Raw genomic sequence first — 23,483 nt, 5'->3', positions numbered from 1 at the left:
CACATCTATAACCCATGTATACCTCAACTATAACCCATCTATAACTCATCTATAACCCATCTACAATGACTCATCTATAACCCCATCTATAACCCATCTATAACTCATCTATAAACTCATCTATAAACCATCTATACCTCATCTATAACCCAGCTATAACTAATCTATAACCCATCTATAACCCATCTATAACTCCTCTATAACCCATCTATATCCCATCTATAAACTCATATGTAGCCCATCTACAAACTTATCCATAACCCATCTATAAACTAATCTATAACCCATCTACATTAACTCATCTATAACCCCATCTATAAACTCATATAACCCATCTACATTAACTCATCTATAACCTGTCATGGAAATTTCCTTAATTACCAAATGATGAGAGAGCAAATTACACACCAGTCAGAGTTATGCTTAATCTTCACCTTTAATAATAATTAAGCTTTTGCAATAGCATTTTGACTTTCAACATTTCAGTATCTCTAATGAAAAGTTGAGCGTGGTCAACATAATGGCAACTGAGATCTTTTATAGCAAAGATCCACCCCCCCTCCCCCCCTAGTCGACATGACAAAACACAGGTCTTAGGAACTTACACAAAGAAAGACTTTACTTCAGAGAGGAGTATCCCCTAGCCAGACAGAGTTGGCTATAAATTATCCTTCAGTTTGGTCTCCTAAACAAAGCTCTTATCTCGTTCTTGGTACATGGTTTAAAATATACGTTTACACATGATGACAAGCTTGACCTCTCCCCTCTCTGCGGCCCAAGTAACTGAACCCTGACAGAGAACAGATAACTGCAAATGGCCACCACTATAGTACAACTAGATACATTCTGATGAGAAGTAACTCACAAGCATATAATGAAAATAAAACATCTTATCTATGTTACCCAACTAATTCTGATTTATCCCTAACAAACCCCATCTATAAACTCATCTATAACCCATCTATAACTCATCTATAACCCATATATAACTAATCTATAACCCCATCTATAAACTCATCAATAACCCATCTATAAACTAATCTATAACCCATCTACATGAACTCATCTATAACCCCATCTATAAACTCATCTATAACCCACCTATAACTCATCTATAAACTCATATAACCCATCTTCATTAACTCATCTATAACCCCATATATAACCCATCTATAACCCATCTATAAACTCATCTACAATAACTCATAACATCTATAAACTCATCTATAACCATCTACAAACGTATCTATAACCCATCTATAACCATCTATAAACTAATCTATAACCATCTATAATCATCTATAAAATCACCTATAACCATCCATAAACTCACCTATAACGTCTATAAACTCATCTATAAACTCACCTATAACCATCTATAAACTAATCTATAACCCCTCTATAAAACCATCTATAACTCATCTATAACCCATCTATATCTCATCTATAACCCATCTATAACTTATCTATAACTCATCTATAACCATCTACAAACTCATCTATAACCCATCTATAACCATCTATAAACTCATCTATACCCCCTCTATAAACTAATCTATAAACTCACCTATAACCATCTATAAACTCACCTATAACGTCTATAAACTCATCTATAACCCCTCTATAAACTCATCTATAAACCCATCTATAACCATCTATAAACGCATCTATAACCCCTCTATAAACCCATCTATAGCCCCTCTATAAACTCATATTACCATCTATAAACTCATATATAACCCATTTATAAACTTATATATACCCCATCTATAACATCTATAAAGTCTTAAACAACCCATCTATACCCATCTATAAACCATCTATAACCCATCTATATTAACTCATCTATAACCCATCTACATTAACTCATCTATAACACAAATATAAACTCATCTATAACACAAATATAAACTCATCTATAACCCATGTATAAACTCATCTATAACCCATCTATATTAACTCATCTATAACCCATCTACATTAACTCATCTATAACACAAATATAAACTAATCTATAACCCATCTACATTAACTCATATTAAACATCTATAAATTAATTTATAAGCCACCTATATTAACTCATATAACCATCTATAACTAATCTATAACATCTATAAACTCATCTATAACCATCTATAACCATCGATAAACTCATCTATAACCATCTACATTAACTAATCTATAACCCATCTACATTAATAACTCATCTATAACCCATCTACATTAACTCATCTATAACCATCTATAACCCTCTATAAACTCATCTATAACCATCTATAACCATCTATGAACTCATATATAACCTCATATATAACCCATCCATAACCATCTATAAATGCATATATAAACCATCTATAAACCATATATAAACTCATCTATAACCCATCTACATGAACTCATCTATAACCATCTATAACCATCTATAACCATCTATGAACTCATATATAACCTCATATATAACCCATCCATAACCCATCTACATGAACTCATCTATAACCCATCTATAAACTAAAATATTACCCATCTGCATAAACCATCTATAAACTCATATATAACTCATTAATAACCCATATATGGCCTATAACCCCTCTGTCTGTCAGATTTAAGAATGAAGAACCTCAACTTACTTCGAAAGTATGAAAATATCCCTATTGACAAAATAAGAATGATGTTTTGTTTAACTCCTCCTATTGTTCCATTGTTCTGTGTTCCTCTTTCCATCTAGATGTATTATTGAGTGTCACTTGGGATGAAATAATCGAATATTACCATGGAGTCTCCTGTCAGACCACCAACAACAAAAAACGGGTTGACATAGACATTGAAATCCCTGGAGAGGGGATCCTGAGGGACCATTGAAAAGATAACATGGGAACTCTTTGTGAAGAGCGCTTCCCCCCTGCCATTTCTGAAGGTAAAGGGTATGAATAAATTACATGAGCCCTATTCTTACTTTCCGGAAAATAAATAAATTAAAGGTGCTTCTATGCATAAATGCCTGTGCGATTGTGGATGCATACGGATGAGGGACCAAGTACAGGCTTTTAATTACTTTACCTACTGTAGCATGCAATTAGGTAATCAGTCCCAGCAGAAAAGCTGCTTATAAAAGCCCAAACAGTAGTTCCCCCTCCTTCCTGACGTGTGAATATTTGATGCATATGCTGAATTAGACTAGTTTAAACTTACTGTCCTCTCCCCCGTGTCCCCGGCCGCAATGTCCCCGGCCGCCATGTCCCCCGCTCGCTCTCTGACAACCAGGCCCTCAACTCCCACGTGACTGTGCTGTCCTGTTCTGCACAGAATCTCTATGCATCTCTACAAACCTACTATCTCTGGAACGATTGCTGTTTTGAACAAGGTAACTTTAGCCAATCATAAAATGTCAGAAGGCTGACTGAACTGATTGTTGACTGTAGTGGTCTGAGGATGAAGGAGGAAAGGTCTGCACTTGCTGACCGAGCCATGAGTATTCTATCTGGCCTTTTCCCAGGTTCGGTTGGTTAGGTTGTCTGAACAGCCCCGTAGAGCTCAAGAAGACTGAGTTAATTACAGTGCAGGAAAATATGGAGTTTTCAGCTCACAACAAAGGAGCAGCAGAATGCCAGTGTTCAAATCAAGACGAAGATGAAAGGTGTGTGTGTGTGTGTGTGTGTGTGTGTGTGTGTGTGTGTGTGTGTGTGTGTGTGTGTGTGTGTGTGTGTGTGTGTGTGTGTGCTTGTGTGCGTGAGCATACGTACAGAGTATGTGTTTGTGAGAGTGTGCATGCATGCGTCAGACCTCTCCTGAGGGAGAACAAGGAGAGAATAAAGAAAAACAGCAAGAAACATGTATTTTATATGAGCGAAAAGGAGCAATGGAATGGAAGAATTCTCAGTAGGACAGTAGACTGTGAATTAACCCCTTTTAGGTGGCAATGAGAGAGAACACAAGCCACCTGTCACGTTCTGACCTTAGTTCTTTTGTTATGTCTTTGTTTTAGTATGGTCAGGTTGGGTGGGTTGTCTATGTTCTTTTTTCTATGATTTGGGATTTCTGTGTTTGGCCTGGTATGGTTCTCAATCAGAGGCAGCTTTATGTCATTGTCCCTGATTGAGAACCATACTTAGGTAGCCTGGTTTCACTTTTGAGTCGTGGGTGATTATTTTCTGTGTCTGTTCCACACGGAACTGTTTCGGTTTGTTATTTCACTTTGTTATTTTTGTATTTTGTCGTGTTCAGTTTGTTCTATTAAATATGGACACTTACCACGCTGCGCATTGGTCCTCCTCTTCATACGACGACCGTTACACCACCTGATCACCCAAGCCTTTGACCTGCCTGTGTCTCGCACTTCATTGACACTAAATGCTGCCCTCAGTTCACATCTAACCCTCTCAGAAAAATCTCAACACCACTAAGACCAGTAGTGCCTCACTTCTGGACTGGGAGACAAGGGGTTCATTTGAGTCATGGCTTGTGACGTTTCTATTGGTTTTGATTGACCCAGAGATGATAGAGGAAGCAAGGCATCCTAATCCCTCATTTCTTCTGGTTCAATGGAAGTCAATTAACTAAGCAGACCAGACCAAGCTGCTATCTCATTGGTGTCTACGGCAGACCCACCCCGTTAAGAAGACCGGAACTGACCATTTTTTTCAATCGTAAACGGCCTGAATTAACTATCTTCATTTATCCACCATCTTTGGTTTGAACTGTGATTTCTGTTGCTAATTGTCCATTGCTTTGATTGGTTTCAGGTGTGCCTCTACCTGGAGTTTAAAAGAGCTGTGCATTTCCTGCTCTGGAAAATTGAGGGAAAGACGGGCCTTTTCTCAATTGGTTTGCTCAAATCCTGCATCCTCTCTCCTCCATCCTCTCTCGCCTCCTTTTGAAAAAGCTCAAAGTAAATCGAGAAGAGGCGGCGAGGAGAGGCAAATGACGTTTACAGGGATGGGATCCCAAAAATAAACGTGTAAAGTGATAAAAACAAATGAAGTTAGTTGTGCAATACCTTTTGTAGATAAATCTATAAGTCACCTTTAGCCATGGGTTCCTCTGTGTTCATATGCTATCTGGGGAGTGGGGGGAATGACAGGTTATTAGCTGTAAAATGTTATTAGTATTCATTTTTGGAGACCCGTGGACCCACCTGCCTAGGGGGGGCTGGGGGGTTTTACCAGTGTTCACTATACTATACCCCTTCTGCTCGGCCCTCTCAGCTCACCTCTTTCTGGTGGTACTTGATAGCTAGTTTGAGCTTGGCCAGGTCACGGCAGTCCTGTGGGTCTAGCTCCTCACTGAGGTCATCGCGGTGGTTGAGGATGGTCTCCAGCTCTCTAGAGCTCCTGGCCTGGTCCAGCAGGTCCTTGGCAAACAGCTTACACTGCTGGGACAGCTCCTCGTACTCCTGACGGAACTCATTCTCCACCTGGAAGAGCAATAAACTTGTTATAAGCCCTTTATAAACCCAGCTGGGACAGCTCCTGGTACTCCTGACGGAACTCGTTCTCCACCTGGAAGAGCAATAAACTTGTTATAAGCCCTTTATAAACCCTGCTGGGACAGCTCCTGGTACTCCTGACGGAACTCGTTCTCCACCTGAAAGAGCAATAAACTTGTTATAAGCCCTTTATAAACCCTGCTGGGACAGCTCCTGGTACTCCTGACGGAACTCGTTCTCCACCTGGAAGAGCAATAAACTTGTTATAAGCCCTTTATAAACCCTGCTGGGACAGCTCCTGGTACTCCTGACGGAACTCGTTCTCCACCTGGAAGAGCAATAAATGTGTTATAAGCCCTTTATAAACCCAGCTGGGACAGCTCCTGGTACTCCTGACGGAACTCGTTCTCCACCTGGAAGAGCAATAAACTTGTTATAAGCCCTTTATAAACCCAGCTGGGACAGCTCCTGGTACTCCTGACGGAACTCGTTCTCCACCTGGAAGAGCAATAAACTTGTTATAAGCCCTTTATAAACCCAGCTGGGACAGCTCCTGGTACTCCTGACGGAACTCGTTCTCCACCTTGCTTAGCTCCTTCAGCTCCCAGCCCAGGCGGAAGGCAGTCAGGATGGGGTCTTCGCTGGACAGGGCGATGAGGGAAGGGCTGGCCAGGGTCTTGTAGACGTTGAGGCGGGAGCGTGAGTGACGCAGGCTGTCCACCTCGGAGCTGGACACACAGGCCACGCAGTCGCAGCGGATCTGGTGGGGCCGGGGGATGGTCACCTTGCGCTGGACCAGCAGCTTGATGATCTCATAGTTGTTGGTGTGAGCTGCCAGCATGATGGGTGTGATGTCAGGGGTAAACTCTGAGAACTGGGTATCCATCATCAGGTTGGGCACCTGGAGAAGAGAACAGGGGGGTTGGGGAGGAGAGGGATTACTGAGTGGGCCCAGAGAAGAGTATAACCTGTACAACTTACATCACATGTACATAACCGGTCTAACCTATACATAACATGTCCATAGCCTGTCTGTCAAATCATGCTTATTGAGCTACAATAAGGACCGTGTAGGCCCACTAGCTGAAATATGCCTGTGCTATACCTAATGTCTTTACATACCTGTTTCTCTCTGCTGGACCTGCGATGGGACAGCAGCAGCTCCACGGCGCCCACCACCTCCTTGCGGATGGCGTAGAGCAGTGCGTCGCCCACGTGCACGCCATGGTTGAGCAGCAGCTCCATCACCTCCAGGTTCTCGTTCTCGATGGCGATGAGCAGCGCACTGCGCCCCAGCGGGTCCAGGCAGTTCACGTTGATGTTGTAGTAGATCTCCGCCTCCTGCAGGGCCAGCTTCACCCCGGCATAGTCGCCCTTCTCCACCGCCGTCAGGTACGCCCGCTCCTCCGCTGACAGCTCCGCTTCCGCCCGCACGATCTGCAACGGGATGCGGTCGCGGTACGGCGAGTAGCTCGCCTTCTTGTAGTACAGCTGGGCCATGGGATTCATCATGTGCACACGGTCGGCGTCACTCACGGCCTACTGGGGAATTGGAATCTGGGGCGAAAGAAAAACAGCATAGTTTCGTTCTCCACAAATTACACCTGAATCTAGTGTTGATAGCCTAATGGTGTTGAATTGCCAAATTAACAGCACAGTGAGCAATGTTTTTATTCCTGTGTTGAACTTCTATTCTATTAACATGACAATAGAGGGTTCCACTCCTGTTCCAAGCAGGCTATTGGACCCATAGTAATTCTGTCATTTCTTCAGCCTCCTCCTTTGATGTCACTCCACACAGCTGAATGTATTAGTAGGATAAACATTGTACGGGGTTCTCTGTTTGATCATTGCAAGCAGTGTTTTTTTTCCCTTCAGGAAACTGACAGCCGGGGGGGAGAAGCCCATATGTGGCAGATCTAGTTTAGCCCCTCTGCCAAAACTCATCACCCTGGTTCTCATCAACCACCCACCCAGCCAGAGCCATTGCTGTAGTCCCAGACGGCCCTGCAGGGCCTGCCATTTCTGAGACACATCCATATTCATGGCACCATGGGGAGGGAATGGAGGCACTGCGGCAGGGTAGCCTAGTGGTTAGAGCGTTGGTCTTGTAACCGGAAGGTTGCAAGTTCAAACCCCCGAGCTGACAAGGTACAAATCTGTCGTTCTGCCCCTGAACAGGCAGTTAACCCACTGTTCCTAGGCCGTCATTGAAAATAAGAATTTGTTCTTAACTGACTTGCCTAGTTAAATAAAGGTCAAATAAATAAAAAACACCATGGATGGAAAAGAAGTTAGAGCACATGAGGACTATGCTTGCTTTTCCCTCAGCCTGTCTTGCACGAGTGAGCCCTCTGCTTCAGGGGCTCTGCAGGAGATATGGGTCCACTCCAAGCTGAGTCACGGGTGATAAAACACTGTCCCACTGTATTTTCTGCAGTGTGTGGATGGCTGGGTTTAAGTACTGCTGGTGGTTGCTTAATCTCCTGGGGATGGCCTTGGCAAGATGGTCACTACCTCTGATACCTGGGGACCTTCTCAAATCACTTAGATTTGACAAACGCAGCAAAGGGATTGGTCAGCCAGAGAGGGTGGATATGTCCACACAGAAGCCAAGCTTGTTAGCCCCTTGATCACTTCAAGTGGTAATCGAACCAACCATTGACTTAATCAATACAACTGTGTTTGACCTGCTGGTGTTGACTCTGTCCTCGTCATGCCAGTATTACATTCCCTGCATATTGGACCGGACCACTCCACATGGACAGAGACGTTCTTGGTCAAGGCATCTTGAGGAGGCACACAAGAGTTCGATCTTGTTCGCAAACAAATTGCCCCCTTGGAAATGCGTTCCTGTGTCACCGGTCAATGAGGAGGGACGTGTATAGTATCACCTAACAAAGACAAGCCGCAGAATACCGACATCAACCTCCATTTACACAAACTGGAGATTGTAATAAAACACAGCTATCAAATCTAATGCTAAAGCACTGTTCGTTCATGATAAGAATTGATATCACCCATTCCAGCATGGCTGTTTACTGTGCTGAAACGCCCATGCGGGTCTCCATCTCTTCATCGGACCAAGCTGGCAGCTGCAGTGCACAGACCGCACAGTTTTTCAATGTGAGTACTAATTGGCATTAAATGCGAGTAAACCAAGCCAAAGACAACCTTCTGCCCATGTTTAGCACATATCCCCAATCTGTCCCAACGGAGAGGACTGAAGCCTCTCGAAACAATTACATCAATCGCCCCCTTTACAATGTCAGTTAACATCCCATATAAAATATGAACTGCTTAGTCCATGATGTCTATTGCCCCCCCCATTGACAGATAGTTATTCCAGAGCTTGCTGTCACAAATAAACAACAGAGTTATGCCTTTGAAGGGACTTCTGGGTTCCCAGGTCCATAATGTGTCCAACATCATTTTTTAAACTTGAATGAGACAGGGCTTTTTTGGGGGGGGGGGCTTGGCTTCCAGTGATTTCGCCCACGCACCACTACCGTGATGGAGAGTGAAGGAGTCGGAGAGAGAATACACAATCACACACACACATGCACACACTCAAACACAGATACAGTGCCTTCATAAGGTATTCACAACCCTTGACTTTTCCAGATTTTGTTGTGTTACAAGGTGAGATTAAAAAATGTTTACTTAAAAAAAAAATAATCAGACCGATCTACACAAAGTACTCTGTAATGTCAAAGTTAAAGAAAAATTGTAACGTATACATTTTCTCCATAAATAAATAAATATCTTGATTAGACACTGTAAGTATTCAACTCCCTGAGCTGTGACTCTTTCTGGGTAAGTCTCTAAAAGCTTTGTACAATTTGGCCTTGTGTTTTAAGTTATTGTCCTGCTGAAAGATGACTTTGTCTCCCAGTGTCTGTTGGAAAGCAGACTGAACCAGGTTTTCCTCTACGATTTTGCCTGTGCTTAGCTATATTCCTTTTCTTTTTATCATAAAAAAAACTTCTTAGTCCTTACCGATGACAAGTATACCGATAACATGATGCAGCCACCACCATGCCACATGTTTTGCAGTTTTACTTTAGTGCCTTATTGCAAACAGAATGCATGTTTTGGAATATTTTTAATTTTTTTCATGCTTAATTCTTTCCACTCTGTCATTTAGGTTAGTATTGTGGAGTAACTACAATACTGTTGATCCATCCTCATCTTTTACCTATCACAGTCATTATCGTGAAATCCCTGAGTGGTTTCATTCCTCTCTGGCAGCTGAGTTAGGAAGGACACCTATATATTTGTAGTGACTGGGTGTATTGAAACACCATCCAAAGTGTAATTAATAACTTCACCATGCTCAAAGGGATATTCAAGTGCTGCTTTATTTGTTTGTACCCACCTACCAATAGGTGTCCTTCATTTCGAGGCAACCTCCCTGGGCTTTGTGGTTGAATCCATGTTTGAAATTCACTGATCGACTGAGGGACCTTACAGATAATTGCATGTGTGGGGTACAGACATGAGGCAATCATTCGACAATCATGTTAAACACTATTATTGCACGTCGACTGCACATTTAAGAACATTTTTACTCCTGATCTTATTTCAACTTGACATAACAAAGGGGTTGAATATTTACTGTCTCAAGACATTTCAGCTTTTCATTTTTTACTCATTTGTAAAGATTTCAAAAACACAATTCCACTTGAAGATTATGGTGTGTAGGCCAGTGACACACAAATCTAAATTTAAACCATTTAAGACTCAGGCTGTAACACAACAAAATGTGGAAAAAGTCAAGGGGTGTGAATAATTTCTGAAGGCACTGTACACTCTAGATCAACCAGGAGCGACCAAACCATGCTCTGTGTTAATATGCTGACAAAAACACAAACGATTTGGACCTTTTCAAGTTGCCCATACAGGTATTGTTTTTGGTTTAGAGCCTCTTGAGCATCGCAGTGAGCATCCTTGTGTTTAGCCCATGATGCTTTCGTCCCTGGGAAGAATCTAGATGATGTCTGCATTATATAATCTATCCTCTACATCAATTGTAGTGTTGAAGGCAAAAGAAAAGTGTTAGTCATCGTAAAAACGAAAGCAAATGACTCCTCATCATCTATTGTGTGTCATCTTATAGCATAGTGGACCTTGCATAACTCTGCCACATTCATCTTGAAGGATGATTGTGTCCACAGTAAATGTTCAACTCTGCGGTTAGTGTTGTGACCAGGGTGGTAAAGTAATGGGTGATATTAGGTTACAGACTGTGAGGTATGTTATTGATCTTCCCTGTCCATGTGCACCAGTGACATGCAAGTCAGGGTTGGCAGGGTATGCAGTGCTTACCCAGCAATAATCAGATTTTTAAAAAAGCTGTTATGAAAAGCCAAATAAAAAATGTTATTATATAGAAAAGTTTCTGTCATCTAAAGTTTTTTTTAATCAAGGATTCTTGCGCTTTTCGTGTTTAAAATCTCAAATACTTCTATATTTAGTACTTCGTTTCAGATGTGATGACCTATGGACTCCCTTGGGAAGCACAACCGCCGAACAAATCCAACGATGGGATTTCAAAATAAATTATCTTTAAAAAAGATATATATATTTCACCTTTATTTAACCAGGTAGGCTAGTTGAGAACAAGTTCTCATTTACAACTGCGACAAGGCCAAGATAAAGCATAGCAGTGTGAACAGACAGCAACACAGAGTTACACATGGAGTAAACAATAAACAAGTCAATAACACAGTCGAAAAAAAATAAGAAAAAATAGTCTATATACATTGTGTGCAAAAGGCATGAGGAGGTAAGCAAATGATTACACTTTAGCATTTTAACACTTGGAGTGATAAAATGATCATGAATATGTAGCGAGGGCCAGCCGACTAGATATTCGTCGCCAGATTCACTGGCTCCAGGTCATCTACAAGTCCATGCTAGGTAAAGCTCCGCCTTATCTCAGTTCACTGGTCACGATGGCAACACCCACCCGTAGCACGCGCTCCAGCAGGTGTATCTCACTGATCATCCCTAAAGCCAACACCTCATTTGGCCGCCTTTCCTTCCAGTTCTCTGCTGCCTGTGACTGGAACGAATTGCAAAAATCATTGAAGTTGGAGAATTTTATCTCCCTCACCAACTTTAAACATCTGATATCTGAGCAGCTAACCGATCGCTGCAGCTGTACATAGTCCATCGGTAAATAGCCCACCCAATTTACCTACCTCATCCCCAAACTGTTTTTATTTATTTACTTTTCTGCTCTTTTGCACAGGTTGCAGTGGTGGGTGGTATAAGGTGCTTTAGTAACAAAGCGGATGGCACTGTGATAAACTGCATGCAGTTTGCTGAGTAGAGTATTGGAAGCCATTTTGTAGATGACATCGCCGAAGTCGAGGATCGGTAGGATAGTCCGTTTTAATTGGGTAAGTTTGGCGTGAGTGAAGGAGGCTTTGTTGCGAAATAGAAAGCCGATTCTAGATTTGATTTTGGATTGGAGATGTATGATATGAGTCTGGAATGAGAGTTTACAGTCTAGCCAGACACCTAGGTACTTACAGAATGGGGTCGTCTGCGTAGAGGTGGATCAGAGAATCGCCCGCAGCAAGAGCAACATCATTGATATATACAGAGAAAAGAATTGGCCCGAGAATTGAACCCTGTGGCACCCCCATAGAGACTGCCAGAAGACCGGACAACATGCCCTCCGATTTGACACACTGAACTCTGTCTGTAAAGTAGTTGGAGAACCAGGCGAGGCAGTCATTAGAAAAACCGAGGCTACTGAGTCTGCTGATAAGAATATGGTGATTGACAGAGTCGAAAGCCTTGGCCAGGTCGATGAAGACGGCTGCACAGTACTGTCTTTTATCGATGGCGGTTATGATATCGTTTAGTACCTTTAGCGTGGCTGAGGTGCACCTGTGACCGGCACAGAAACCAGATTGCACAGCGGAGAAGGTACGGTGGGATTCGAGACGGTCAGTGATCTGTTTGTTGACTTGGCTTTCGAAGACCTTAGATAGGCAGGGCAGGATGGATATAGGTCTGTAACAGTTTGTGTCCAGGGTGTCTCCCCCTTTGAAGAGGGGGATGACCGCGGCAGCTTTCCAGTCCTTGGGGATCTCAGACGATATGAAAGAGAGGTTGAACAGGCTGGTAATAGGGGTTGCGACAATGGCGGTGGATAGTTTCAGAAATAGAGGGTCCAGATTGTCAATCCCAGCTGATTTGTACGGGTCCAGGTTTTGCAGCTCTTTCAGAACATCTGCTATCTGGATTTGGATAAAGGAGAAGCTGGGGAGGCTTGGGCGAGTAGCTGCGGGGAAGGGGGGGGGGGTTGTTGGCCGAGGTTGGTGTGGCCAGGATGAAGGCATGGCCAGCCGTTGAGAAATGCTTGTTGAAGTTTTCGATTACCATGGATTTATCGGTGGTGACCGTGTTACATAGCCTCAGTGCAGTGGGCAGCTGGGAGGAGGTGCTCTTGTTCTCCATGGACTTTACAGTGTCCCAGAACTTTTTGGAGTTAGAGCTACAGGATGCACATTTCTGCTTGAAAAAGCTGGCCTTTGCTTTCCTGACTGACTGCGTGTATTGGTTCCTGACTTCCCTGAACAGTTGCATATCGCGGGGACTATTCGATGCTATTTCAGTCCGCCACAGAATGTTTTTGTGCTGGTCGAGGGCAGTCAGGTCTGGAGTGAACCAGGGGCTATATCTGTTCTTAGTTCTGCATTTTTTAAACGGAGCATGCTTATCTAAGTTACTTTTAAAGAATGACCAGGCATCCTCAACTGACGGGATGAGGTCAATATCCTTCCAGGATACCCGGGCCAGGTCGATTAGAAAGGCCTGCTCGCAGAAGTGTTTTAGGGAGTGTTTGATAGTGATTAGGGGTGGTCGTTTGACTCCGGACCCGTAGCGGATACAGGCAATGAGGCAGTGATCGCTGAGATCCTGATTGAAGACAGCGGAGGTGTATTTGGAGGGCCAGTTGGTCAGGATAACGTCTATGAGGGTGCCCTTGTTTACAGATTTAGGGTTGTACCTGGTGGGTTCCTTGATGATTTGTGTGAGATTGAGGGCATCTAGCTTAGATTGTAGGACTGCCTATTAAGCATATCCCAGTTTAGGTCACCTAACAGAACAAACTCTGAAGCTAGATGGGGGGGGGCGATCAATTCACAAATGGTGTCCAGGGCACAGCTGGGAGCTGAGGGGGGTCGGTAGCAGGCGGCAACAGTGAGAGACTTATTTCTGGAGAGATTAATTTTTTAAATTAGAAGTTCGAACTGTTTGGGTATGGACCTGGAAAGTATGACATTACTTTGCAGGCTCTCTCTGCAGTAGACTGCAACTCCTCCCTCTTTCGCAGTTCTATCTTGACGGAAAATGTTATAGTTGGGTATGGAAATCTCAGAATTTTTGGTGGCCTTCCTAAGCCAGGATTCAGACACAGCAAGGACATCAGGGTTGGCAGAGTGTGCTAAAGCAGTGAGTAAAACAAACTTAGGGAGGAGGCTTCTGATGTTGACATGCATGAAACCAAGGCTTTTTCGATCAGAGAAGTCAACAAATGAGGGTGCCTGGGGACATGCAGGGCCTGGGTTTACCTCCACATCACCTGCGGAACAGAGGAGGAGTCGAATGAGGGTGCGGCTAAAGGTTATCAAAACTGGTCGCCTAGAGCGTTGGGGACAAAGAATAAAAGCAGCAGATTTCTGGGCGTGGTAGAATATATTCAGGGCATAATGCGCAGACAGGGGTATGGTGGGGTGCGGGTACAGCGGAGGTAAGCCCAGGCACTGGGTGATGATAAGAGAGGTTGTATCTCTGGACATGCTGGTTGTAATGGGTGAGGTCACCGCATGTGTGGGAGGTGGGACAAAGGAGGTATCAGAGGTATGAAGAGTGGAGCTAGGGGGTCCATTGTAAACTAAAACAATGATAACTAACCTGAACAACAGTATACAAGGCATATTGACATTTGAGAGAGACATACAGCGAGGCATAAAGTAATCACAGGTGTTGATTGGGAGAGCTAGCTAAAACAACAGGTGAGACAACAACAGCTAATCAGCAGGTAAAATGGAGATGACTAGGCAGAGAGGGTCGATTTAACTACATACAGAGCGGCTGAGTTCGCGGCTGGGGCCGACAGATAAAAAATAAATAAACAGAATGGAGTACCGTGATTAATGGACAGTCCAGTAGGCATCAGCTATGTAGCCAAGTGATCATAGTGTCCAGGGGGCAGCAGTAGATGGAACAGGGGAGCCCCACTACGCTAGTGACACAGCGTTTATAGTTAGTAGCGTCTGCTCCGACGGAGGCCGGATGAAGGCACAGCGGATGGAGTATTCGTTAGCAGACCAGTCGTGGTGGTGCGGCGGGGCGCCGTGTTGACAGAGAATCCAAGCCAGATGGAGAAAGAGGTATTGTGGAATTCAGTTTGCTAGCCGGGAGATGTGCCTGGCTCACGGCTAACTGGTGCTAGCTTCGTGGCAGTGCTGTTAGCCACTATATCCAATCTGTAGCAGCGGTGATCCGGTGCCAAGGTCCAGAGTTTACAGCAAGGATCCAGTGGAGTTTTGGGCTCTAGCCATGTATGAGTGGGGTTCGGGTGAACAGCTGAGTAGGGCCGGGAGGTGGGCCTCAGGGAATAGCTTCGGTACTAGGTGCCACGGTGAGTGAAAGCTAGCTGTGAAGATCAGAAGTAGTGGTCCAGGGATTATGGCAGGAATCCGGCATTGTTGTGGAGAGACAGTCCGATATTGGTAGACAAGCGATATTGGTAGACAGGCGAGTATTATCCAGGCTAAAAATAGGGCTGGTATCTGTGCAGAAGGTAAGAGCTGCTAGCAGTGGCTAACAATGACTAAATAGCTTGTAGCTAATTAGCTGGTTAGCTTCTGGAGATTCTTGAATGGGTTCTAAAATTGAAAATAATAGCGATTCCGTATCACATTGGGTGAGGCAAGTTACCGGAAGGTATAATCGCATAAAAAATTGAGAAGAGATGGAAAATAAATAGAAATATATATACAAAAAATACGAAAAAATACAAAAGTACACGAGAGGACAAAACAAACACGTCTTCACTGCTACGTCATCTTGGACCCTGCTTTATCTCCGGAAAGGACTGAGCTCTATAATATATACACAACGTTTGGAAAGCTCATATCCTGAGCTAGCCATTACTTTGGCATCCTGTAATCCGAGCCATCAATTGATCCATTTTAAGTTTGTTCACTGACTGTATTTAACACAAAATAAAAATGTTATGATGAAATCGTTGGCTCTTAGATGGCCCCACTCTCTCCCAATTCGCCAGGGGATACAGTTACTATTAGAAGTTGTAACATTAGAATTATCGACAGCGAGAATGAATGGTGCTAGTCAAGGAACAAGGGGATAGGGGATAAGTGGTGAGGGGGTGAGAAGGGTGGTGTGGGCAGAACTTTGGAGCAAAAAGTGCAATCTCAGAACAACAGCAAAGGACCTTGTGAAGATGTTGGAGGAAACAGGTACACAAGTATCTATTTTTCTTTACATACCAAGTTTACTCTTACAAAATCATTTTTGATCAGTATGATCAGTTCTCTGTATGTATTTCTTATACTTGTTTTCCTTTTTTGAAGTGCAGCCCATGTGTACATGTTATATAACTGCATATTTGAATTGAAATTGATATTGGACCTGTAACCAAAAAAAAAAAAAAAAATGAAATATAGGGTATTTATTCCTTTCTTTCCATCCATTTGAATGCATTAAAATCCTTGACGCCTTTCCTGACTCCAGTCACTGTTAACGGCAGGGTCGGTATAGGCGTCGCTGCTTTGCCTATCTGGAAGTAGCCTGAACCGATTTCATATTTTGTGCGTATTGACTAAACATGTTGTGTGGCTACCGCCTGGGGGAAGGTCCACATGATTAAGGCGTATCCTCCTAAATTGGGGCTCGCATCCCTTGGACTGAACAAAGCCAGCTAGCCAGCAAAAACAACCCGACAAATGGACACCACTATACGCCAACCCAAACAACTCTCCAAGTTGGAACTATCATGCAAGGAGCTGTTTGGAGGGCTCGAAGAATGGAAGGTCAACCACAATGAAAGTCAAGACCAGACAGCGGCATCACACAGCATACAAGATGTGACTTTATTCATGACAGGCAAGGCAACCACCATCTATCTCCCTCACTGCCAGCCGTCAGGCAGGCAAACAGCCAGCACTGGACTGTCCACCCGTCCAAAATGTCACCACCAATCAACACTCTCTACTCAGACTTGGGGCACAAGTCTAGTTTTGATTTACATTTGGTTGAGTTGTCAACTAACACGAATGCAACGTGAAAATCAACAAAAGACGTCACCATGACATTGGATTTAGGTTCAAAGTTGGATGAAAAAAAGACGAAATTCTGTAACGTGAACATTCTGTTAGAACCTTATTATATATGTGTGTGTAATAATATTTCACATAATAATATTGTGTGTGTGTGTGTTTGCGCGCCACCCATTGGAAGAATTGTAAATCCGTTGTGAAAGGCTATGGCGTTTGCATTGCGAATTATTTTGATTAAATTAGTGCCACATCAGTCGTAACTATGGATGCTACATTGGTTCTATGGCTGAGCTGAGTTTAGCAGTGTGTCATTTTGTCAGATGATATGAGATATGCCGCTATCAGAGGTTATCACTTGTTTATCTTGGCTACATTGGTGTTTCCATTTGGTGAACGTTTATTTGTGAGCTTTGATAATAGCCGGTGCTTATCCAGTCAACGACCTCACCTCATGTCACTGATTTGCACAGCTTCTCATTGCTCTGCTGACTGTTGCACACATCTGCACCACAAGAAAGTCTATTCACCGCAAGACAAATAGCCTACAATGTATTGGTTTTATATTGTTGTTGTTTTCACTCTCTCGTGCTTTTCAACCAACAACAAGACTGAGGGGAGTGCTGCTTCAAACATGTCAACTATATATTTAATCACTAAGAGCTCTATATACCTATATACCGCAGTTCCATATGAAAATGACTTGATTGTTTAAAAAAACTAAAGGATGTTATATTAGCTGTGCAGGATGTGTGAAGCAGGGGGAGATGAAAGAGATGGAGTGTAATGGAACAAGCTGTGGGCGTCCAAACCTGTGGGTGCTCTGTAATGTAATGGTTAACACCACGGACTCAGTGCGCTTCTGAAGTCTTGTGAGCTGCTAGAGTGGCCCTGCCTGCCCGTACACTCACTGCTCGGGCTCGGGGCTCTGTATGTGGGTAGTGCACTCGTGTTGTGTGATATAAGAACTAAAGATGGAGTCATTTGAAGATGGAGGAACGATGAAACTTCGATGAAAATGTGCAGCATGGTCTGATGATGTGCAAGGCCTGAGGCGGTATCTGTGGACCATCCACTGCTATGGGGGGGGGCATGGAGAGGACATGGATATTTCGTGCCGATGTTTCATTGCTATGCTCAGTGATAAAAGCAGCATCGCGCTCATTGATTAGCTTGCATAAGAGCCTTCTCCTGACATTCAAACTAACATCCATACTTAAGATGAACACTTGGACCCTGCGGTAGTTCTTTATTTCTCTGTCTCCTCTTGGTCTTCCTCTGCGAGGCAAGGTGAGGGGGAGCAGGGAGGGAGGGAGCCCGCTGGCCATGCACACACAGGATGAATAATGCAGAGATACTCCGGTTCAGCTCGTTCCGTTGGGGGGCTGGATACCTGGCACTTCATCAACCTGTTGCCGTAGAGCAAAGGCCTTGGAGCTGCTGAAGGCTGGAGCATCCTCCACTGCACCAGTACGGTAGAGCTGTAGGGAGGCTCAGGCTGATTGGAAATACAGCAGAGTGTGACAGAATTAGGGAGGTTTGGTTTTCTGTTCAAAGAAACCCTGCAACTCTATTTGCATGTAAGGATTTCTTCACAAGCTGTCATTTTAAACAGTGACCTAAGCCTGAAGAGGAGAGGCTGGTGAGAAAAGCAAGTCCACAGGGGGGTGGACAGGTCTGGTGCAGCAACACTAACCTCAGTACTATAAATACAATTCAGGATATGTCACAGGAGCCGAGCCAATCAAAGACAGTTAAAAAAAATGTGAACCTGTTTTCCAGGTACTGCCTTCGCTTGTGTTCAAGTTTGTCAATCGATAGTCAACTGGACAGTTGAAGAGTGTGACTTCTGGCTCTATCGCCATGGTGAGAACTACACATCTGGGAGTGAAGGAGATCCGTTGTCGATGTCTGTGCCCCGAGTGGCAGTGAGGTTGACAACTACTGTCCAAACGACATTCATTTTAAATTCAACAAGTCAATACGATGAAAATATCCTCATGATGTTAGCCTAATGTCATTCATAAAATGATCAAATCAGTAATAATATGAGAAAAAACACTAGTGTTATAGGGACCTATCATATACATCAGAATGTGCAGCTTCAATGGCCATTAGTTGGAAAGCTGAGCAAAAGACAGACGTGTTTGTACTTTGACTCGGAGTCTGAGAGAGGCAACAACACTAGGCAACAACATGTAAACCTCCACAATAGGGAGCCAGTGCAGAAGTCTAGCAATCAGTTCTCTCTCTGTGTGTGTGTTTGTGCCTCCTCAGGCAGATGTGCACCAACACTGACTGTGCTGTTAATACTGAGGCAGACACAGAAAACACATCCACTTAGAGGAAATGCTAATTGGAGGGAAGGTGATTGTTTACTGCAGCCCAGACGTGATGAGAGATGGAATCCACCAGCAGCACTGTGAGAAATTGTAATCTCCCACTTGACTACATGTGACTCGTCCACACTCCCTACACCTGGGATGTTGTGTCTCCCAGCCCATCAACTGTGTGAGAGACACAAAGCTGCTATTTAGCCAGATTATATCCTCTGTGCTGTCAACAATGACTCAAATTATTATTACCACAATGCTAATACACCTCCTCAGACAGACATGAGTTATTCTAAACACTCCTTTCTCTAATAGTCACCCACCGTTGGGTTCATTTGCCATCCACAAACCCAGAACTCTGTGTGGTGCATCCAACCCCGACAGCGAATTATGACAGAGGATTGTTTCTTTGAAACACTAACGCCTGAACATTTGATTCCTCCTGCACCACCTACCGTATTCACAATGAGGAACTAATTACAGTACGCGGAATAATCATTGGCCTTTAACACACGTCTTGTTTTGAGGGTAGGATTCAAAGTGGGTCTCAGGTGCGGAACCACAGGTGTGACTTCAAAGCGCACCCAAGGCACACAGATGGATGGAGGGAGACTGCAGCATTGGATCGTACAATTTGCGTGATACAACCCTGAAGCACATTGCTGTTATGTCTCTTTTGACGGGTAACAGACGTGGATATTTTAGTTTTCGTCTGCTCCTCTTTCTGACCTGTTCTCCGTGCTGTGTGTGAGGGCGTGCGTGCATGACTGCACTTCCTGTGGAATCATCCAGAAGATACCATGGCATACGTGCATTGCGATCATTAAAGCCGAATTTAGACATCGTCCTAACAATACACAGGAAGGAATTGGGTACACAAAAATCGGAGAAAATAAACCATATGAAGATATATATATATATATATATATATTATATTATATTTTACACATAGTGATGAATTATGTTTTATTGTCACATCAGCTAGGTACTGTCAAATGTGTTGTTTACCTGGTCAGCCATAGTAGTACCGCACCCCTGGAGAAAATTAGGGTTAAGTGCCTTGCTCAAGGGCACGTCGGCAGATTTGTCCCTTTGTTTCCTCGGGTATTCAAACCAGCAACCATTCAGTGACCGTCCCAACACTCTAATTGCTAGGCTACTAGCCGCCCTAAAATAAACAGCGATGACTCATACATTCACAATTCTACATCTGTTCTGAGAACTTTGAATATCCTGCACTGAAGGAAGAGATTAGGGGAAGAAAAATACATGATGTGGGATTGTTGTTTTTTCCAGTGCTGCGCAGCAATATTAGATTAGGGCTTGCTAAGGGCACACTACCACACCTCCTAGTTTGGTTATGTGCATTAGAAATGAGGAACACCGCTCTTCTGTCTGCCCCTCTGTGTATATCTTCCATCTGTCCATAAATCTACGCGGTGTCTTGGTGGCCTTGAACAAATCATAACAAGCAGGTCCAATCGCTGTGTCACAGGCCAGCACTCTGTTGAATTGCGTTTCTGTCCATTTAAAAGGTGGAGGACAAGCCATGTTAAAGTTCTTGGGAGGGACCGTGTCCCTGTTGAAATAAGCACAATGTGCCGAAGCCTGGCTGAACGCTTGCTTCAAAACCCCTCAACACATTGTGCTGTTTTTACAGTGAGTGGGATTCCTGTCTGTGGTTGGAAAGGCTTACTGGTAAATGAGTATAGATGACGCCCCTTTACTGTATATCTCAGCAATTATGCGATGTATCAATAAAACAGGGGCTGATGATTTCCACAGAGATACACCCCCCCCCCCGTTGCAGATGATTGTTTTCCGCATGAATTGTGCATTTAGTTCAAACGCAGCTGACTTATCTCCTGCAGACTAAATATGTACAACTGTGCCATCGTCTCCAGTGTGTCAGAGAGAGAACGGCACACACAAATCCCACCGTCCACCCTGGAGTCTGGCTCCTACTTAGTTTGACTATGGAGATGCAATGTTTACGTTGAAAAGATAATGGCAAACTTACCTGATGCAGATTTTCGACATGGTCTTTTTCTTTGCGTTTCCCCCCCCCTACCACTCTGGTAACTCCTAGGTTGTAATAGTGATTGGGTGGTCCTGTTAGAATCAGTATATCCATCCTTACACTCCTCCCCACTGTGGGGGAAAAGAACAAGAGCAAAGCTGATTATCCAAGAGGTTTTCTCTGGCATCCAGTGTTCAGGTAAGAGGTAGAGAAATGACTGGGTATCTTCTCTCTGTGTAAGTAGGAGGGTCTGGGGTGTTCTACCTCAGCTCTGCTATACAGTGCTGCGTCTCTCCCCTCACAGCTTGCCGCGCGCCACTCTCTCCCCTCTGATTGGTGGGGCAGCAGGGCCGGGGGCTCGCCGTGCATTTGCTACGGTTGTCATGGTGTCGAACGGAGTGTAGTCACGGTGGCGGCGGCGGGTGCCCTTCTCCAACCCCTCTCTGTCTCTCGCTGCGTTGTCAACACTGCCAGCTCCTCTGCTCTTCACATCACACTCTCTTCTTTGGCTCTTTGCATTCTCTCTCTCTCTCTCTCTCTCCTTTCTGCACCCTCCCTCCCTCTCTCCCTCCCGCCCTCCTCCCAATCTCCCCTCATTTATCTCCAGCACCAGCCTTCTCTCCCCATGCACCCATTCTTCTCAAGTATCTACCTGTTTCGTCGCTGTTGATGTCAGCCCTTCCTCCCCTGCTTCCCAAATTGCAGGTGCAATTTTGTCATCCGAGGCTAATCAAAGATCAAGGGATTTGACATGGCCTACCCCTCCCCACCCGTCATCACCAACCCTGCAGAGTTACACTGCTGCAGTCTCCCGTTCTCATGCATAATCAATACACGAACCTGTCTGGAGTTGTAGTGTACCTTGAGTTGCAACTAACCACATTTTTCTACCCGAATCATGTTAATTGAAAGGAGGCCCCACGTGTTCTGGTGACTCTCCACATGGATCCAGTCCCATGGCGGGGGTGAATGGAGCACCCTTGGAATGACAACAGGAGAGAGGATATGTGCCAGCGATGTGCTCAGCCTCATGGGAAACAAGAGTGACATGCGGGGAGCGGGGGTTAGCATTGATTCACTGTGGTGTTCATTTTCCCCAGTCAGATGACGTTACCTGTACAGGGATGGCTGGCTTGTGGCACTGCAGATGAAGCACACAGGAGACAAGGGGCTCTAGAAATGCTTTGGCACGCACACTCAAGCACACACACACACACACACACACACACACACACACACACACACACACACACACACACACACACACACACACACACACACACACACACACACACACACACACACACACACACACACACACACACACTCAAGCACACACACGCACACACACCACACACTTGCTAGAAACAATAACAGGCCAATTTAGAATCAGTGTCTCACTGACATACCATTATCAGTTTCTGCTGTTTAAATACATTATCTGTCATTAATAAGAATGCAAATGTGCTGCCAGCGGGGATTCTTCAACATGAAAAGATTGCATTGCTGCCGTTCAGCAAAAAGTAATCATTTTGTCGCTCTTTGAAGGACTCCATCCTAAACCCCTGATTGATTACCCATATTAACAATTATCATCGAATATCCATCACACTTGGGGATTATTCAGTAGCATAAATATATATCTCTGGTTCATCTGCAATCCAGCCAACCACACCCAGTCAAGAGTGATTAATTGAATTACTTGATGAATTAGACAATCCTGTAATTAGAAATGGGAGATGTGGGTTAGTCCTCAAAACAAGATTCAGCCTGGCCTGTAGCTAAGTTGTCTTCCCCATGGTGCCGTTTCCTCATTAATATCTCTGCGTCTCGACGGCTTGTGGGTCTGGACATTCATAATGTATGGGTCTGTTCTCTAATTTATTCCTGTAGAAATAAATCCTGCATGATGTGTCTTTTCCACATTGGCTCTCGTTGTTTGTCTGACGCAGGAAAGACTTGTTTCGGTAAACAAAGAGATTTAAACGACAGACGCATTAACATCAATAACCCTTGTATCTTTTGCTTCTTCAATGCTGTCAACTCCGACTTATTATTAGATTATTAGTTTGACTGTTATTTTTTTTTAAAGACAGGGATCTAGGGAGGAGGGCAAAAAGAGTGAAGAGAGAAAAAGGAAAAGAGACCGAGCTCTTCTCAATTGTAAGAGGGTGGAGACACGAGATGCTAACACAGTGTGGCATACTGCGACAAATGGCTATGCTGTCATGGGTACACAGAAGCTTTCCTGCATTCTCTCTAGTCTACGCTGGTTGAGAGTGGTTTGTACACGAGTATCTGAAAATGTTAAGCAGCTTCTGGCAGAGAGCAAAGCACACACACACACACGGATTTTAGGAGGATGAGATGAGAGCTCTATCCCA

General features: G+C 44.0%; 1 protein-coding gene across 1 annotated transcript in view; it reads right to left on the bottom strand.

The window, feature by feature from the left end:
* LOC112229054 (short transient receptor potential channel 5-like) overlaps positions 1–21,566 on the bottom strand; it is a 32,519-nt gene extending 10,953 nt beyond the window's left edge. Inside the window, exons 1-4 of the mRNA XM_024394945.2 lie at positions 21,100–21,566; positions 6,545–6,979; positions 6,006–6,323; positions 5,207–5,410 (exon numbers count right to left, since the gene is read on the bottom strand). Of these exons, the coding sequence (XP_024250713.1) occupies positions 5,207–5,410; positions 6,006–6,323; positions 6,545–6,934 (912 nt within the window). The 5' untranslated portion in view covers positions 6,935–6,979; positions 21,100–21,566. The remainder of the gene's footprint in view (positions 1–5,206; positions 5,411–6,005; positions 6,324–6,544; positions 6,980–21,099) is intronic.
* Between the last annotated feature and the right edge of the window lie 1,917 nt (positions 21,567–23,483).

The sequence above is a fragment of the Oncorhynchus tshawytscha genome, linkage group LG30, assembly GCF_018296145.1.
Source record: "Oncorhynchus tshawytscha isolate Ot180627B linkage group LG30, Otsh_v2.0, whole genome shotgun sequence".
Lineage (NCBI taxonomy): Eukaryota > Metazoa > Chordata > Actinopteri > Salmoniformes > Salmonidae > Oncorhynchus > Oncorhynchus tshawytscha.
Note: the sequence above shows the minus strand (reverse complement) of the source record. Positions and strands in the feature narration are given on the sequence as shown.